The 17,664-nt window shown below is 41.3% G+C and overlaps 1 protein-coding gene across 4 annotated transcripts in view; it reads right to left on the bottom strand.

Annotated features, from left to right (window-relative positions):
• Positions 1–17,664, bottom strand: part of HDAC9 (histone deacetylase 9) — a 503,853-nt gene that overhangs the window by 114,822 nt on the left and 371,367 nt on the right. For all 4 annotated transcript variants that reach the window (XM_044293917.1, XM_044293915.1, XM_044293916.1 and 1 more), the window contains one exon: positions 7,918–8,074. In XM_044293917.1, the coding sequence (XP_044149852.1) occupies positions 7,918–8,074 (157 nt within the window). The remainder of the gene's footprint in view (positions 1–7,917; positions 8,075–17,664) is intronic.

Raw genomic sequence — 17,664 nt, 5'->3', positions numbered from 1 at the left:
ATTGTGACTGCAATGGCATCAAAGTCCCAAAAGTGTCTACCAAAATGAAGAACAACATATGTGGTGGTTCCTATCTGCCAGGTTCTTTTCCTTTTATTGACATAAAATACACTCATTTGGATCTAGGACATATTTCCTCCATGTAAATGACCACATATAAGCAGTTCCATTTCCTCCAGTTACAGACCTCAAAATCAGGAGATTTTTTTTTAAATATGATTACGTTACTTTTTATTCATAGTTCTTATTTCAGACCAGCTCAGAGATATAGAAGACACTAAGAGCACCATATACCATCTCCTGTAGCTGTCCACAAGTGGCTAGAAATCCCAGCGATGACAACATCTGCTTGTGCTTGACGCCTTTGCTGTGATCATAGAGTTGGCATCACAGTGAGGTGGTAATCCACTCCTTTCTTATAGAAAGGGAAAGGATATAAGGATTTAGGTTACTTTTACATTTGTGGCACGCACAGCATTCAGTTCTCTGGATCCGGCATTGCCGGATGTTACCATACTGCCCGCTAGCCCCATTAACTATATTGGGGTCCGGCGGAGAACCAGTTGCTACCCCGAAAATATGCCAGTAATGCACGCAATGGTGTTTGTCCAGCCGATTGCTGGAATTCTCTGCTGTAGGGCTATGCTGCAAATGTGAAAGGATAGTTATCCCTACCCTACATAGTCAATGGTGAGATGAGACACAAATATGTCACTGACTTTAGTTACTAGGTTTTCTTAACAAAGTATAGTACTGTGTTAATCCCATAAATTTAAATAGTTTGACTAAAAATTAATTTCTCCTATTTAAATGGTTAAAAAAATACACAGCCTAGGTTTGCTATAACCCACCTATTTAGTATACAACAGCATGAATTACGTTCTCTGCTATTCTATAAGATAAGAAGTGTTCATCTTCAGAGAAAACTGCATGCATTTGTCTCCCTCTAGTGAGCAAGCACGTAAAACACGGACTGTCAAAAATAGCTTCAGATCTTTTGGGTTCCTTTTCATTGAAACATCCTGCAGATATTTGTTAACCTCTAAAAATGTTCAAGGTTGATGAAGAGGGATGAAAAATGTTTGTTGTGTCTAAAGAAACCAGTACATCCTACTGAAGGAACATCTAAAAATACAAGTCATGTGAGGAAACAGTAGGACAAGGGCCTAAGGAAGTATCCAATAGTGCTAAAATTATCAGCATTTTCTTACTTGAGCCAATGATAACAACTAATAGATGGAAGCCACAGGTACATACTGTACACGGAACAGAAAACCAAAGGAACAATATTGTGATCTATCAATATTCTGTGTGTGCTGAGTTCCATAAGCTCAAAGTATCTACCTCTGGGTTTCTTCTTTAATGAGTGGGTATCAAATTAAAAATAAAAAGTTTTCAAAATCTTCTTTCATCTCACTTGACTTTCTTAGCAGCCCCCATCATGGGAAGGATGCCCTCATAACCTGCCAAGAGAAGGAAGTGCTCTTCTGTGGGATCAGGAATTATTATCTTGGAAATCATTGTCATAGACCAGTCGTACAAACCTAAGTATTTTAAGAGAATGTCAGCTCACCCCCCCCCCCCCTCAAAACTACAGTAGGTGGTGTATAGTGTACAAAAAAAACTGAGGTAAAATGCATCGAGAGGACTCCTCTTTGAGTCCTCTCCATTATATACATGATCTCGGGAGCAGGGTTGCCAACCGTCCAGAAATAGGCAACTTTTCCTGTGTCTGTGATTATATGAGACTGATGGTACTCGACTAGATCATTTTGGTTATAATTATCATTATTTTACAGCTCACAGTACATACGTAATGAGTTCCTATCAATATATTGAGCTATAGACATGTATTACTATAATCTTTATCATTCCTTATGGTTTTCCAATTTGCAGGCTGTCTGTGATTTTGAGATAAATTGTCCAGAAAAAAAGAAGAAAAATTCTGGTTGGGAAACGTGTTCGGGAGTCCTCTCAATGCATTTTACTGCTGGTTAGAGGGAGCACTGCGTCGGAATGAAAGTGAGTATGAAGATAAAATGATATAATCGGAATCAGCATCAATTACACTATACACGGCTTACTCTAGTCCAGGCATTGCTCAACCTGCGGCCCTCCGGCTGTTGTAAAACTACAACTCCCACAATTCCCTGCTGTAGGCTGATAGCTGTAGGCTGTTCAGGCATGCTGGGAGTTGTAGTTTTGCAACAGCTGGAGGGCCGCAGGTTAAGCATGCCTGCTCTAGTCTGTTGGGTGTTTCAGAGATGACAGATTCCCTTTAAAGAGGATCTGTAGCCTCTCCTGACAAGTCTGTGGGAGTAACCACTTGTATAATAACAATTCTGGAAAATCTCTTCTTATGATTCTATGTTGTGATGTTCCTCTATTATACCTTCTAAACCTTTATGAAATATTTACCAGCTGTCTGCAATAAAGTTCCAACTGGGTGTTACCAGTTGGGGGGGGGGGGGGGGGGTCGCTGCACAGTCTGACACTAACCAATCAGTGCAAGGACATCTCCAACTGGTAACACCTAGCTGGACCTTTATTGATGGCAAATCATTCATAAGCTTCTAGGTGGCATAATAGACGAAGAGCATAACAGAGAGTCATAAGAATAGATGCTTCAAAACTGATATTATATAGAGAATGCAGGAAGTTACTAAAAGATACGTCCGGAGTGATGTCCAACCATATATATATATATATATATATATATAAAATAAAATAAAAAACTGCTTACAGTGGTGTAAAATAAATTAAGGTCTCATGACGATGTCTGGCCAGTGACTGGCTGCAGCAGTCACATGTCTATTGCATTGATTCCTCATTGATGGAGCTGAGGCAACATAGACCAGAGGCGGCCAGGGAGCAGCAGGGGAGCAGTAAGGTGACCATTATTCTGTTTGTTATTTGACACCATTGTAAGCTGCTGGTCAACCCTTTAAAGACTTTACCGTGTCCTCACAATCTGATGTTAGTTTCCACAGGGCAATATGAAATCAGTGGGCACCATGCAGCCCTCCAATGTGTCTCTCGACCTGGTAGGGAACGGCCACACGGTCACGTTTCTGGATGCTGTTTTGGAAGTCAAAACCAGGAGTGAATTCAAAAAAAGAGAAGTCCTGTCTGTCCTTTAAACTTTCTCTCTTTTTATGATCCAAAATATGAAAAGTAGCCGAGAATAATAAGAGAGAGAATAATATATAATTTTCGTGCCACTATCCCGTTGAAAGGAAAAGAGGAATGTGGATTTATGGGAAATTTGATCAATTGTGCGAAGGTCAAGTTGCCATATGTAGATTGTTTCGGTCTATAGTTCTTTGTGACAATCTGTCATGGACTGATTACAAATGCAAAGTGAAACTGGAGAAATGGATGACAAATGGAAGAATAATTTTGCTGTTATAAAGGGAGTTCAGATTGGGATTTTTTGCCTTTTTTTCTTGGTAATGAAAATGTATTACATCATAACGACCATATAAGGTGACTATAGCAACTTACTTTGGCATCTTTTATTTTTTTAGCAAGTATATATGTAGAGTTGACCAAACCTTTGTAAAATTTGATTCGGCTGCTTCACCGAATTTTACAGTGGCAAATTACTTCGTCACAAAGCACATTTCTTTGTAAGTAGAGGGTGCAATGACAGAGATCGACGATTGTGCCACCCCCGTCATTGTACCCCTCAGATGCCGCTTTCACACATGATCTCGACATCTGATAGCAATAATCCGGTGTTAAATAAAAAAAAAATAATAATAACAATACCTGATCCATCTGCTTTTGAGCCGGCGTGGTGATGTCATACGTCATCTTCAAGCAAGATGGTGGCGGGCCCGTCCTAAGCAAATGGATCAGGTAAGTATTATAATTTTTTAGTTTTTTACACTATTTCAGGTTTAATCGATTCACTACGAGGAAATTCAGCTTCACGGTGAATCGAATGTATCCTGAAATTCAGATCGAATTCCACTTCATGGACTTCAGTTCGCTCATCACTATATATATGGTTGATGCTGACTAGAAATATTACCATTCATAGAGCTTCGAAGGATTTGCATACTCTAGTGTCCTGGAGAGCCATTGTTTGTGGCCCTCTTCACTAGCCCCCCTCCTCCTGACTGAAAACTACAGTATGGCAAGAGTGACATCTACAGGACACGAAAGAGTACTGCAAAATATATTATGCTTAGTGATGTCATTGATTTTAGTGATGTCATGTTTTTTTTTTCTGCCACTAGTGTATTTTAAAAAAACACCTAATGTGTTTCTCATCCTTAAAGGGACCCTTTGGTTCAAGTAAACATTTACATCACCAAGGGAACGTCCAGAACATTTATCTGGTGGTCTCTTTCATCTTTTCATCTACAGATCTGTTTATTCCTGGGTTCCTCTTCACCCTTCCAAGATGGATGCATCTTTTCTCAGAATACCTGATGCACACTATGCGTCTGTAGTCCAAGACACGCTCTGCTTAGTTGCCCATAGCAACCTTTCATTTTCCAAAGGAGCTGTCCAAAATGAAAGGTGGAATCTGATTGGTTGCAATGGGAAACTGAGCCAGTTCTATTTTACACCAGTTTGAGAAAAGATTCCATATAAAAAGTAATTTATATATCAAGGGGAGAAGAACAGAACAGGATCGCACATCCACAATGCTATGCTTGGATCTAATTAAGCAGTACTGTGTGGTGGCCTTTGTTTTTGTGGCGCTGTGCTGGTGGGTTGGTGGGACCCAGTGCCGTGGGTGGCATTGTCGGATAGCAGGGTTGCTGTTTGACTCCTGGGTCCTGCCGCCTACTAGGGCAGTGCCGCTTTGTCACCGCACTGTGCTGCTCCTTTTTCTTAGAGTAGGTCCCACTCAAAGAGGCAACCTTGGCGTGGTGAGTGGGCTTATGCCTTTTGATCAAAATGTACACTAATGCCTCTTGCACAGCATGCAGTATGGGGGGTTGTGTACTTAATATTGCGCTGAGAAGCAAGTTTAATTAGATCTAAGCATAGCATTGTGGATGTGCGATCCAGTTCTGTTTTTCTCCCCTTGATATATAAAGAGTAATTTATGTATTTAAGGCCCCTTTCAGATGAGCAACTGTCTCGCTGCAGACTCACAGAGCAGCACCCGGCCTGGACTGCCCGCACTGGAATGTTTTAGATGACACTGACATAATGTCAGTACATTCCAGAACTGTAAGTGTTACATATCATCATAAATCAATATAATGCTACGTGACCCCGGCAGTGCTGGAAGACCTGGCCGGGTGCTGTGCTGCGATTCCGCAGCGAGACACTCGCTTGTCTGAAAGGGGCCTTGGTCTCTGTCATTTCTGAGCTCAGTAGTCGGTCTAATCTGACTGTCACGACCATGGTCATGGCCGTGACTCCTGGAACCGCATGCTGTTGCCTGCGGTCTTCTCTTGTTGTCAATCACAGGTAAGGGCTGTAGTATGTTGCCTCACCTGTGGTTGCCGCTGGCAACATAATGTATGTGGAAGTATAGCAGCCTGAGCTGGTGCTAGGCAGCTTGCTGTAAAGTGCATGCGGTTGCACCAGGCAACCTGTCTTTATATGTGTGCACTTTTGTTGTTTTGGTCTGCACGGGATTTATGTATGAGTACACTTCCCCTTTAAGTGTCTGTCTTCCCTTACCTGGTGTAGGAAGGGTTAACTCCCTTCTTTGTGTGAACACTAGGTGTGTCTGTGTGTGGGTGTGGCTACATGGGCTATTTAGCCTCAGTTAAGATCAGAAGTCTGAGGGGTACTCCAGCCTTGTTTGTAAGCTGGAGTCATCCTCCTGGTCTTTTACCATCTGCCAGTGGGGGCCACCCTTGTGGTCATAAATGTTTATATGTGATGTTAAGTTGATGTTGTTTACCTTTTCATGTTTAATGCATCTATGGATCTGGGTTCCTGTGTGTTTATGTGTGTGTGCTGTGTCCATTTATGTTTGGTGTGGAGCATGGGATCCAGTCAGCAAGGCTGTGGCAGGTAGGTTTGGAACTAGTGTAGTTCACCTGCCATATCCATATGTCTGTTTATGTTCCCCTTCTCCTTGCAGCTTGGCCAGTGAGACTCCTGTTCCTCCGTGCCTAGGAGGAACAGGTCGTCTTACTCTGCTCCTAGTCCAGGGCCACCCTGAGGGCTAGTAGGGATTATAGGTTACGGTGTATGAGCCCTCCTACCATCAGGGTCGGCTCATACGGTTAGGAGTCAGGGTCAGTGTTAGGGACGCGATAGGAGGTGACCTGCTCCCTAATTCTGTCGTCCTAGCCTAGCAGCGACTAACATCTTCTGGCATCGCACGGCTGAGGGTTTCCCCCATCCTCAGCCGTGACACTGAGAGCTATCTCTGTAAACACACTACACACAGCTCAGAAAAAGCTGAGATTTAAATGTGTGAAGTCTTTTCCCACAAATGTATCAATCAGCTCCGCTCAGCTCCTCCTGCTCTATAACATGCTGCCTGCAGAATGCAATATTTTCATGCCAACACTCGTCATTGACTCATTGTAAGCGTCCTCACAATAGCACAAATTTATCAAAATGTCGATTTGGCAACCATCTTTGTTGCCCATAGCAACCCCTCAAAATTCATTTTTTATTTTATGAATAGTTCTGGTACAGTGAAAGCAGCACTCTCATAGGTTGTTATGGGCAACTAGGCCAGTGTTCCAGAATTTTCAAGGACTGCAATATACGGTATATTCATTCTTAACTAATGAACATGAAAATGGCAGTACAAAACTCAGGATTCCTTGGGATCTATTTTACGCAAGTGTGAAAATTACCGAAGGCTAGTTTCACTCTAAAATCTTCCTTCAGCCTATTAGAGTTCATTGTATCCGGCATAGCCAGATACTGCCTTTCCCAACCATAGCCCATTGGCTACAATGGGACCTGGCGAGGATCCAGTCTGTTTCACTAATGCCGGAAACAGACTGGATCCCCACGACTTCCATTATAGTCAATGGGGTCTTGCAGTGCTCCGGCACCCTCTAGCTATGCCAGATACAATGAACTCCATCAGGCCATCCCTCTGTCGGAAGATTTGAACATTAGTGTGCAACTAGCCTAGGCCAGCCATACACATTCATTAGATGGGAATGTCATTCAGCCAACAGTTCTCTCTCCCAATTCCCTCCTGACTACGCATACGCATTTGGTTTGTCCGAGCATATACAATGTGCTGTCAATGGGGAGAGAGAAGAAAGACTCTGGCAGACACTTTGCGGTGGCTTATATCCTGGGAGATGAATGAGACTTCTCACTCCCAATACTATCTGTGGGTGGAGAGTCAGGAGCTCCTTATACACATTAGACTGTCGGCCAGACCCACTGTTCTTGGCTGGTTCAGACGACAATACACTAATGTGTATGGGTCCTTATAGGGGTTGTCCAACAAAAAATAAAAACAAACCAGCACCTGGATCTGAATACTTTTGTAATTGCATGTAAATAAAATGTTTAGCTTAGCCACTGAGTTATTTAATAAAATGTATCTGTATAGCGCCACCTGCATTTTTTTTTCTTTTCTTATTTCTTTGACCTGCTCACTGAGATGGCCGCACATGCTCAGTTTCATCCTTCAACTGCCTCCTGACCTGTGATAGGGAGAGCCGAGACACGCCCCCTTAGCTGTAGCAGAAAAGACACTCCCCCTGAGCTGCAGCAGATAAGACCCTCCCCTTGAGCTGTCACCTTGATATAAATCTAGCAGAGCAGTGAATGTGGAGATCTCTGGATCCATGTGAGGTACAGGGCTGGTTCTAGCTTTGTTAGAAATAGATTGTCACATACATGATCTCTGTCATTTTTTTACATTAGTCATGGGATAACCCCTTTAAATTTCCACAGCTTCAAACTGATTAAATGACATGTGTAAATGGTAGAGGTGACATGACTGTTTCATCTTACTTTCTTTGCCTCTCTCCTTTGTACGTGGGTGCATCAGCTGCTGCTCCCGCCGGTGCCTCTCTGCTTCCTGCTCCTGTCTCTGCTGCTCCAATTTATGTTCTTTCTCTCTTTCTAAGATCTCCTGTTGCTGTTTCATCGCCAGTAATTCGTGCTGCAACTTGTAACCAAAAAAGGAGGGAAAAAAAAATCCATTTTAATAAGCAACAAGAATATAATAGATCAAGGAACTAAGAACGCTGTTAAGATTCAGTCCCAAATACTGTTCTCACTGGTCATCTGCGCCCCCTGCAGGACTGACGGGGTATGTTCACTTTGTAGGAGTGATCTACAATTCTGAAGCATCTATGCTTATGACTCAATGAAGTATCATTTCTGCTAGAAGTTATGATTGGATTACTAGCAGTTTGCAGTGAAGGTCCAGTTATCAGTTGGGGGGGTGTCCTTGCACAGTCTGACACTGAGAACACTGATTGGATAGGGTCAGATTGTGTAGGGACACCCCCCCAATTGGTAACGCCTATCTGGACCTTTAGTGCAAACTTCTAGCAGGAATATTATAAGATTGCCACAACGTAAAGTCATAAGAATAGATGCTCCAGAATAGTTATTACAAGGAGGACGCAAGTAGTTGCTAAAACAGACATAGGACAGGTCCTCTTTAAATCAGCTTTCTTCACTCATGCTTTACACTGCAGGTCTGCTTCAAATGATTATTATTATTTTTTATTATTTTTTTGGGAAGAAATTAATTTCTACTACACAATACAGAATAGTTATAAACTACTGTACCTGCATGTACACTACCAAATGAACCTTAATACAGGAGCTATACTAATAAGTTGAAGTACAGTACACAAGATATAACGTCAGAGAAGCGATGTGTAAGACTTGATTATACTGCATTCCCATCTGTGTGGACTCTATTATAAGTCAATGGGTTCTATCACCACTGGTGCCCTTTGCGGGACAGATACAGCACTGCGTCTTTCCTTTTATGATAGAAGCCATGATGCAGCTGTGATTAGAGCCTGATAACTTTCATAACTTCTGATTATGAAGAATAGTGATGAGCGGCAGGGGTCACATTCGAATTCGCAATATTTTGCGAATATTTTGTAGAATATTCGTTGAATATTCGCAAGTTCGAAAATTCGCAATTTTGTTTTACTCGAAAAATCGGCAAGGTAATGATTGCGTAATATGCAAATTTTCGCAATTCGAATTTTCGGATTCAAATTTTTATTGCGAATTTTTTAACTTACAACTATTAGACAAAGAAGATTATAGCACCAGCTAAGTGGCTCTATATTCGATTTTTTCCGAATATTCGCTATATTGCTATATATTCTTGTTTTAGAATATTACGAATATTCGAAAAAACTAATATATAGTAATGTAGCGAATATTCGAAAAAAACGAATATAGAGCAATTTAGCTAATATAGTGCTATAATCTTCTTTGTCTAATCTAATTTTTCTCTCACCTGAAGTTCAGATTGGAAAAAAATTACAACTATAAAAAAAAGATTATAGCACTATATTACGGTAGCTAAATTGCTCTATATTCTTTTTTTTTTTTCGAATATTCGCTATATTGCTATAACTTCGTTTTTCGAATATTCGTAATATTCGAAAACAAGAATATATAGCAATATAGCGAATATTCGAAAAAAACTAATATAGAGCAAAAATCGCAAACACTACTACTCCTAAAGTCAAGTATATTGCAGCCTTCTTCTTGGCCCACAACCTAGAAGCAGGGAGGGATCATGTGTACTGATTTAAAAAAAAAATATCAAATTAAAAAATAATAAAAGGGAAAAAAAAATAGAATATTCGAAATTACGAATATATATAACTATATTCGAAATATTTGCGAATTTTCGAAGTACCTATATTCGTGATTAAAATTTGAAATTCGAATATTCGTGATCAACACTAATAAAGAAATGAACAATGAACATGTGATGACAGTGATGACAGTCTGCATAGAGTCTACATTGAATAAAGTCGGGCAGCTCTGGTGGCACCTGCTACGAATTGGGACAGACTTTATTGGGTGGCGTCTGCAATATTTTCCCTAGAAACCCTCCGTGTCTACTGGAGCAGGGCTGTGAGAAATGGACAATTCTCATAACTTTTATTATCTCTGTATGTTTTATACCTGTCCTGTGATCCCATATATGCTCATGCCATTCTGTGATTGTACGTGCCATTCCGTCTGGGCCTGCAGGTGGTATACGCACTGACCTTGGAGGAAATCAGTTTATCACCTGAATGTTAAAAAACTGGCCCTTTGCAAGTGGTAATGAAGGTGGTTCCTGGAAATGCAGACACTCAGACAGCACGGAACCTCACCCAGCGGGGGTCCAGAAGCTTTTCAAATACAGTGCCAGAGGATGAAGAAAATTTCTCATAAGCGATAACTCATCTCTGGTACAACTCACTGCTAGTGTTGAGCGCGAATATTCAAATAGCAAATTTTTTTCTCGACTATTGCAACTTAGAGATTTCGCTAATATTTCGAATATAGTGCTAGATATTCGCAATATCGAATATTCGTAATTCTTTTATGATTCCTCACTGCTTCTTGCTTGTGGGTCAATGAGTCATTGGCCCACAAGCAACTGAAGCTGGAAGGAACCACGTTTTCAGATAGACAAAAAATTACGAATATTTAGACTATTTTTTTCCTTGAATATTCGCTATATAGAAAGTTTCTATTTAGCAAATATTCCAGAGAAAAAAATCGGTATTCAGAATATTCATATTTTTTTTTTTTCAACCAGTACAGTTGTTCAGCATACTGCTCCCCGACAAGCGTCCCCGTCACCCTGGGAACAACTGTGGGCTAGAATATACCATCAGATCTGAGTTTTCACGATCGCAGGGAAAACTAAGATCCAATGGTATATTCTAACCCACAGCCGTTTCCATGGTGACGGGACGCTTGTCGGGGAGCAGTATGCCAAAGTGAAAGAACAGTACACATAGAAAAAAAGACGATTACTCAAAATAACAAATATATTCTATATATTGCTATAACTTAGTTTTTTTGAATATTCGTCATATTCTAAAACAAGAATATATAGCAATATAACGAATATTCGTAAAATACCATATAGACTGCAATTTAGCTAATATAGTGCTATAGTATTTTTTTTTTAATAGAGTACATTTTTCCTAAATCTGAAGTTCAGAAGATAAAAAAAATATTTGACAAAAAAAAATAATTATAGCACTATATTAGCTAAATTACAGTCTATTTGTGTATTTTACAAATATTCGATATATTGCTATAACTTTGTTATTTAGAATATTCGTAATATTCTAAAATACAAAGTTATAGCAATATACTGTAGAGAACATTCATATAATACACATAGACATAGCGCCATAGCCATTAGCCATCCAATAGGAAAGTTGCCTTATACAGTTAAAAGAAAATCGCAATACGTGAATAATTGAAATCGCATATTATTCGCAATAAATAGGATAATGACGAATATTCGATTTCAACGAATATAAAATGAATATTCAATCGAATATTCGCGAAATATCGTAAAATCTAATATGGCATCTCCCGCTCATCACTACTCACTGCATTGATCATTGCGTGTGATCCCTGGGACCTTCTGCCCAATGGGGATAAAGATGAACAATTGGGAACATTTCTTTGACACAATTTGGGGATCCGATCTACATTGGGTTGTGTTCCACTTTCCTCCTGTCCCCGGAAACCAGCAGGAACTCTGACCACGCAATTCGTTGAGTAAAAACCTTTCTGCTTTTTATCCTTTTATTTTTATACTGATTTGTGCACATTTATGTATGTCTTATTTCTTTTAACTTTTTGTAACTAAGTACTGTACCTTTTTAGTACTTTAAGGCTCCATTCAGAAGTCCGTAGAATGGGTCCGCATCTGTTCCACAATTATCTGGAACAGGTGCGGACCCATTCATTCTCTATGGGGATCTTCCGGTCCGCAGCTCCGCAAGAAAATAGAACATGTCCTATTATTGTCAGACAAGAATAGTCATTTCTATGGGGGTGCCGGCATCTTTAATGGTTTTGCCCTGTGCCCTGAACAAGCCCAGTAACCTCAATTTTTTAAGTGTATGAGTGCGGTTTGCGTTACCATGTATTTGCTATACGTGTGGCCTGTGCCACTGTGAGCCTGCTTGCGAGTGGGGCGCTGTGAGGTTTTCTATGAGCCCTTAATTAATCGGTGTATTGATTTAAATTTCATAGATGGGGCAGCTTGCTGGGGTGCATGAGAGGCTGTGTCAGGGTGTGATCGAGGCTCAATCTGAGGCCTATGTGTAGGGGCGCGAGAGATTGAGTGCGTGAAATAGATCGACCCTTGGCAGTCGCACCCGGGTCACGTGACAGGGCGGTTCCCGTATGTGACAAGGGCACTTTTTTTGTCAGCATCCATATGAAACCGCCCTAAAAAAATGTTTCAGCCTGGTTCCATATGAAAAAGTGTGGCATAGTAACGCTGGGTTCACACCTGAGCGTTCTGAAACGAGCGCTCTGTATGCGCGATTGTACGGGCGTTTACAATCGCGCATACAGAGACTGGCGTTCACACATTGTCGCGCGTTCCCGAATTTCTATGTGCGGGAACGCGCGACAAACGCCCAAAAAAAAGCTCAAGCACTTGTTTGAGCGTCGGGCGTTTTACAGCGCGATCGTACGCGCTGTAAAACGCCCAGGTGAGAACCATTCCCATAGGGAATCATTGGTTCTTGCCTGTTGTGCGTTTTACAGCGCGTAGGAACGCGCTGTAAAACGCTCAGGTGTGAGCCTAGCGTTAGGGTTAGTTAACATTTTTTGCAGAAGCCACCTCTCATTGGTTTTAATGGGTATCTGCACTGCTATTAAGCCTTTCACCCCCATTTTTTATTGTTTTTTTCATTTTTGTGTTTTCATTTTTCACTCCCTGCCTTTCCAGGGCCATAACTTTTCTTCCGTTCACATAGCTGCATGAGGGCCTGTTTTTTTGCAGGACAAGTTGTACTTTCTAATAAGATCATTTAGTATTGCATATGATGTAGCAGTAAAACTGACCTGTTATTTTCATTCTCCGGGTCAGTAACATTAAAGCGATACCACATTTATATACATTTTCTTGCGATTTAATATTTAAAAAAAATAAAAACCTTAGAAAAAAGTTGTTTTTTCTTTTCATCTCCATATTCTGACCTTTATAACTTTTTTGTAGTTATGTGTATGGAGCTGTGTGAGAGCTGATTTCATGTGGGGCGATCTGTACTTTTTGACAGCTTTGTTCAATTTTTTGTGGGAGGTGAAGCGACCCAAAAAAATGCAAATCGTCCATTTTTTCTGTCTTGTGGTATTTCAATAATACATGTGTTTTCGCTCTCGTGGCGATGCCCATGGCATTTTGTTTTGTTGTTTATGTTTTTTTTACTTTGGGGAAAGGGTGGTGATTAGAATTTTTATATATTTTAAAGAACTATAACAAGCAATCATCAGATTGCTTCTCTCATAGACACCAATACATTAGTATTCAAGTCTGTGAGGATTGCATTATGTTCCTATGGAGCCTTGCCACAGGCCTCCGAGGCTGTGGCACTCACCACCCAATCCCTGCTAGGGGGAGGCATTGCACGCCTGGAAGTTCGTGCTTCCAGATATTTGTGCTCCTAGGTTCCGTGGTCTGAGGGGTTAAATGTATGTGATCTATGTTATTGGGTGTTTACAACTATCTTTAAAGACCTGCCCTGCGCGATACATGTGTAGCGACCCGGTCCGCAGGGGTCACACGTGAGGCTACGGTGGGCTGATGGGGGTAGTAGTCGTTTGTTCTCACGGTTAGCAGAGCCTCCGTGGGCCGGCAGTGCAGTGGATGGGAAGACAGCACTAAATCCTCCAGGGCACTCTCTATTGCAGGGAACACCAGCCAGATGGAAGTTAAGGTGCCCTTGATGGTTTAGGTGTTTAAGGTGCTTTGCTGTGTTCGTGACGCCAGCTCCGTAAGGTGCAAATGTTGAGTGTAGTAGTAGAAATGATAAGGAGTCGGTTGTAATGAAACAGTCGAACATTTACTGAATCATGTGTCTTCAGGTAGTCAGTACAGATACAGTTCATTTGTATGGCATAAGTGATGACTCTGAAATAGGTTCAGTAGTATTCCTGTTATCAGGTTTAGGCAATTGTCAGTTGAGGAGTTCTCTTTAAGGCTGACACTTTACAGACAAGACTTCTGCAATTATTCTAAATCCAAACTATAGCACTCTGGTACTAAATACGCTGTTTTCGACTTATCTTGAGCTATCCAATAAGGGTGTTTATCCCTCGTGGCAGGCAAACTCTCTGCAACATTATTTGCAGGATGCTCTCCTGAAGTATTCAGGTTCACTATATTCCAGAAGGCTTCCAGTGAATAAGGATAATTATGGCTTTTAATCAGCCAGTCTTGTCCAGGAACTTGGAAAGTTACTCTTGGTCACTTGTGCTTGTGAAGTCCATAGGCCAGACTCAGCTCTAACCTTCACTAGACTTGCTTTATATTTAGATGTAGACTTACTGTCCAGTGCTAAGCTGCTGTAACTACTCTTAGTTTGTCCTCTCCAGGATTGATCAGGTCCCAGAGGAAAGAAATTGCAGCTACATCGTGGTCGTGGATAAGGCCTGTTTCTCTCCTCCATACACTTGCTTTCCTCTTTACAACACACTACACTAGAATGCTCTGAGCTAGACACACCCCAAGCTATATATACTATATGGTGCAAGCATCACCTAGGGGCAGATGGGTTAATGACATTGCCAGCCTGATAAATAGGAAATACCATACATTGCAAATACATTAAATAAATAGGCAGATGTTTAAAGTGTCCCTTTTACACACATATGTGGGACGCTGCGCATGTATGGCGCTGGACGGGAAGGAGTTAAAAGACATGTTCCTACTTGTCACGGTTTCTGCATAGAAACTGCTGAAAACCATGCCAGGTGTCTGCATGGGTATAGCCACAGACAGATCCACAGCATGCAAATGAAAACCGCTGCAGAAACCTGAAAGTCAACAGGTCGAAAATCCTCCCTAGGCCTTATTCAGATGTCAGTGAATCACAGAATGTGCTGTCCATGTCCTCCATGCATAGCACACGTACCCATTGACTTTAATATGTTTATTCACACGTCCATGATTTTCCACTGATCGTAAGTTAGTGGAGTAACCACGGAGACATGCACGATCTTGCTCCATGATGTGGACCAAACACCGCCATTAAAGTCTATGAAGCCATGAAAACCACTGACACAATATGGATGGCATCTGTGTTTGGTCAATGGTTTTCATGGCCCATTGGTAGAAGCTCTGGAAATTAATTTTCAGCCTAGCACTGTCTGTGGAATATGGATGACACATTGAGGGCAAAAAACAGATGCAAGGAGCAAACATGGATTCTTCACAGATATCTTCAGGGATGAACTACTGACCATCTTGTCATGGATGTCATCACAGACGTGTGAAAGAGGCCTTACAGTACAGCTCTGAGGTTGTACAGAGTTATAGTTGGGACATGGACAAGATAATAAGGATCAATTGCTGGCTTTCCCTATCTCTAAAACACCCTCCAGCTAGTTCCTGCGGCCCCACTGGTTATTCAGTGACTCTACTGGATATGGCTGGATTATATCTTGGAACATCGATGCACTTGTCCAAACCTATCCTAAAACACCCAGATTTTTCCATTTTATTGACACAAACCTAGTGAATAATTTATTAATGTCTAGTTGTAACTTTCTGAATTACAGTCGTTAAAAAAAATTGCAGTTTAAAAAATCAAATAGAAGAAAATTGGGCAATTAAACAAATAAACTCTCAGCGTAATGCCTGTGTGGGAAAACAATGGGATCATTTCATCCTAAAAGAGAGCTTAGATCCTACCCAGGCATTAACCTGTCCTGTGCCAGGGCAATGGGTGGTACGCTGTGTCCCATACATCCCCAACAGCTCATATTGCAAAACCTGAGCTTTCTTGGAAATCACATTTCTTTGTAAAGAACTTAATGGAAGCAATGCCCCGGGGAACCATTCACAGTCAGTTGTAAATGTTCTTGAGAGAAACATTCCTAGTCACTCTTTTCCTTTTTGGAAAACAGACAAGAAGAATGACAATGGAAGCCCTGTTAATATGAAAAATCTACTCAACTATGCAGGAAACAGATTTGCTGAATTAAAGAAAGCTGCTGCCCCATTGCTTGCTTAGAGGGGGTGGCCCTGGGACAATTTGACCAAAATCAAAAGCAATGTTAACCTTTCAGAAGTGGAGAGACATTAATCATGCACCGAGTGGCAACCTGTAATACTGCTAAACTGTGCGCGTGAATCATAGTGTATCGCGGGAGCGCCACATTGTAGACACCAGATTGCACACAGCTTATACAGTACATGGAGTTATAATACAGGGGTGGCCCATCTGGGGCTCTCCTTATGCCGCAGAACTACAACTCTCAGCATGCACTGAAAGCCACACAACTATAACTCACGTATCAGACATATCATCTTATGCGTAGCTGTAGACTGCAATAATACATAGTTAAAATCGGCCTTCTGACATACCTGAATATAATATTGATACCTGTCTATTAATGCTAATCTAAGGCCCAGTTCACACCACGCAGTTCTAAAGGCCCAGAAAAATGTTGCATACTCTGAAAAATAGGTGGAATCCACATGACAAGGATGTGGAAACTTAAGGCTTAAAGGGGATGTCCAAAGAGTCAAAGTTATCACCTATCCACATGAGTATTTGCCTGATCAGTGGGGGGTGGATAACTGTGGCCCTCATAATCATGAGACAGTAGGTTCTGTGTCCCTTGGTATGAAGGAAGCAGTCATTGAGCCTATACTCTATTAATCTCTATGGAACTGGTGAAGAGAAGCCGAATATAGCGCTCAGATACTATATCTCCGTCAGTTCCATAGGGATGAATTGAGTTGCACATTCTAAACTGTTGCTCTATTCATGTGAGAGTGGCACAGGAGTCCCCTTCTTGTGATCAGTGGGTGCTCTCAGCAGGACTACTCCTTCAGTTGGACTGGAGTTGTAGCTTGATTGAAAAGTTAAAATTGAAAAGTTGAGCTAAAAAAAACTCTGTACACCAGGCTTACCCTGGTAATCTGCCCTAATGAGCAGATTCTCAGTAGGCTTGTGAGATAGTGGGTCACCTGGCCTGTCTCTCTTAAAAAACAGTTTTGCTACAATTTGTGTAAAATTGTGGCAAAACAAGATAGCTTTCCTTCAACTTTGTGCAAATTGTGGCAAAAAGGCAACTGAAATTGGTGCAGGGCCTTAGTCACACTGCTAAAGTCCTACACCAGGACCAGAAAGGAAGAAAAGAAAAAGAAGATGTAGAAGACACAGACAAGAAGAAGGTGGAGGAAATCACAGAACCATAGGAACAATGTTCTTTAATGGGTTATTCACACAAGGGTTTTGCGGATGTATTAACCATCCGGATTACTTGCATGTGTCCCAGCCCAAACATTAGTTTAACTGACCTGAACTCACAGCTCACTTGTAGGGATTTCTGATGCTGTGAGCTTGGTTCAGTTAAACCAGTGGTCGGGGGGTCACCATGAGGAGCAGTATGTGAGAAAGGGGAGACCATAGAGAGCAGTATATGAGAAAAAGGATCACCATGAGGAGCAGTATGTGAGAAAGGACAGACCATGGGGAGCAGTATATGACAAAAGGGGGAACATGGGGA

The sequence above is a fragment of the Bufo gargarizans genome, chromosome 5 (assembly GCF_014858855.1).
Source record: "Bufo gargarizans isolate SCDJY-AF-19 chromosome 5, ASM1485885v1, whole genome shotgun sequence".
Classification (NCBI taxonomy): domain Eukaryota; kingdom Metazoa; phylum Chordata; class Amphibia; order Anura; family Bufonidae; genus Bufo; species Bufo gargarizans.
The sequence above is the reverse complement of the archived record's forward strand: the minus strand, read 5'-3'. Positions and strand labels throughout refer to the sequence as shown.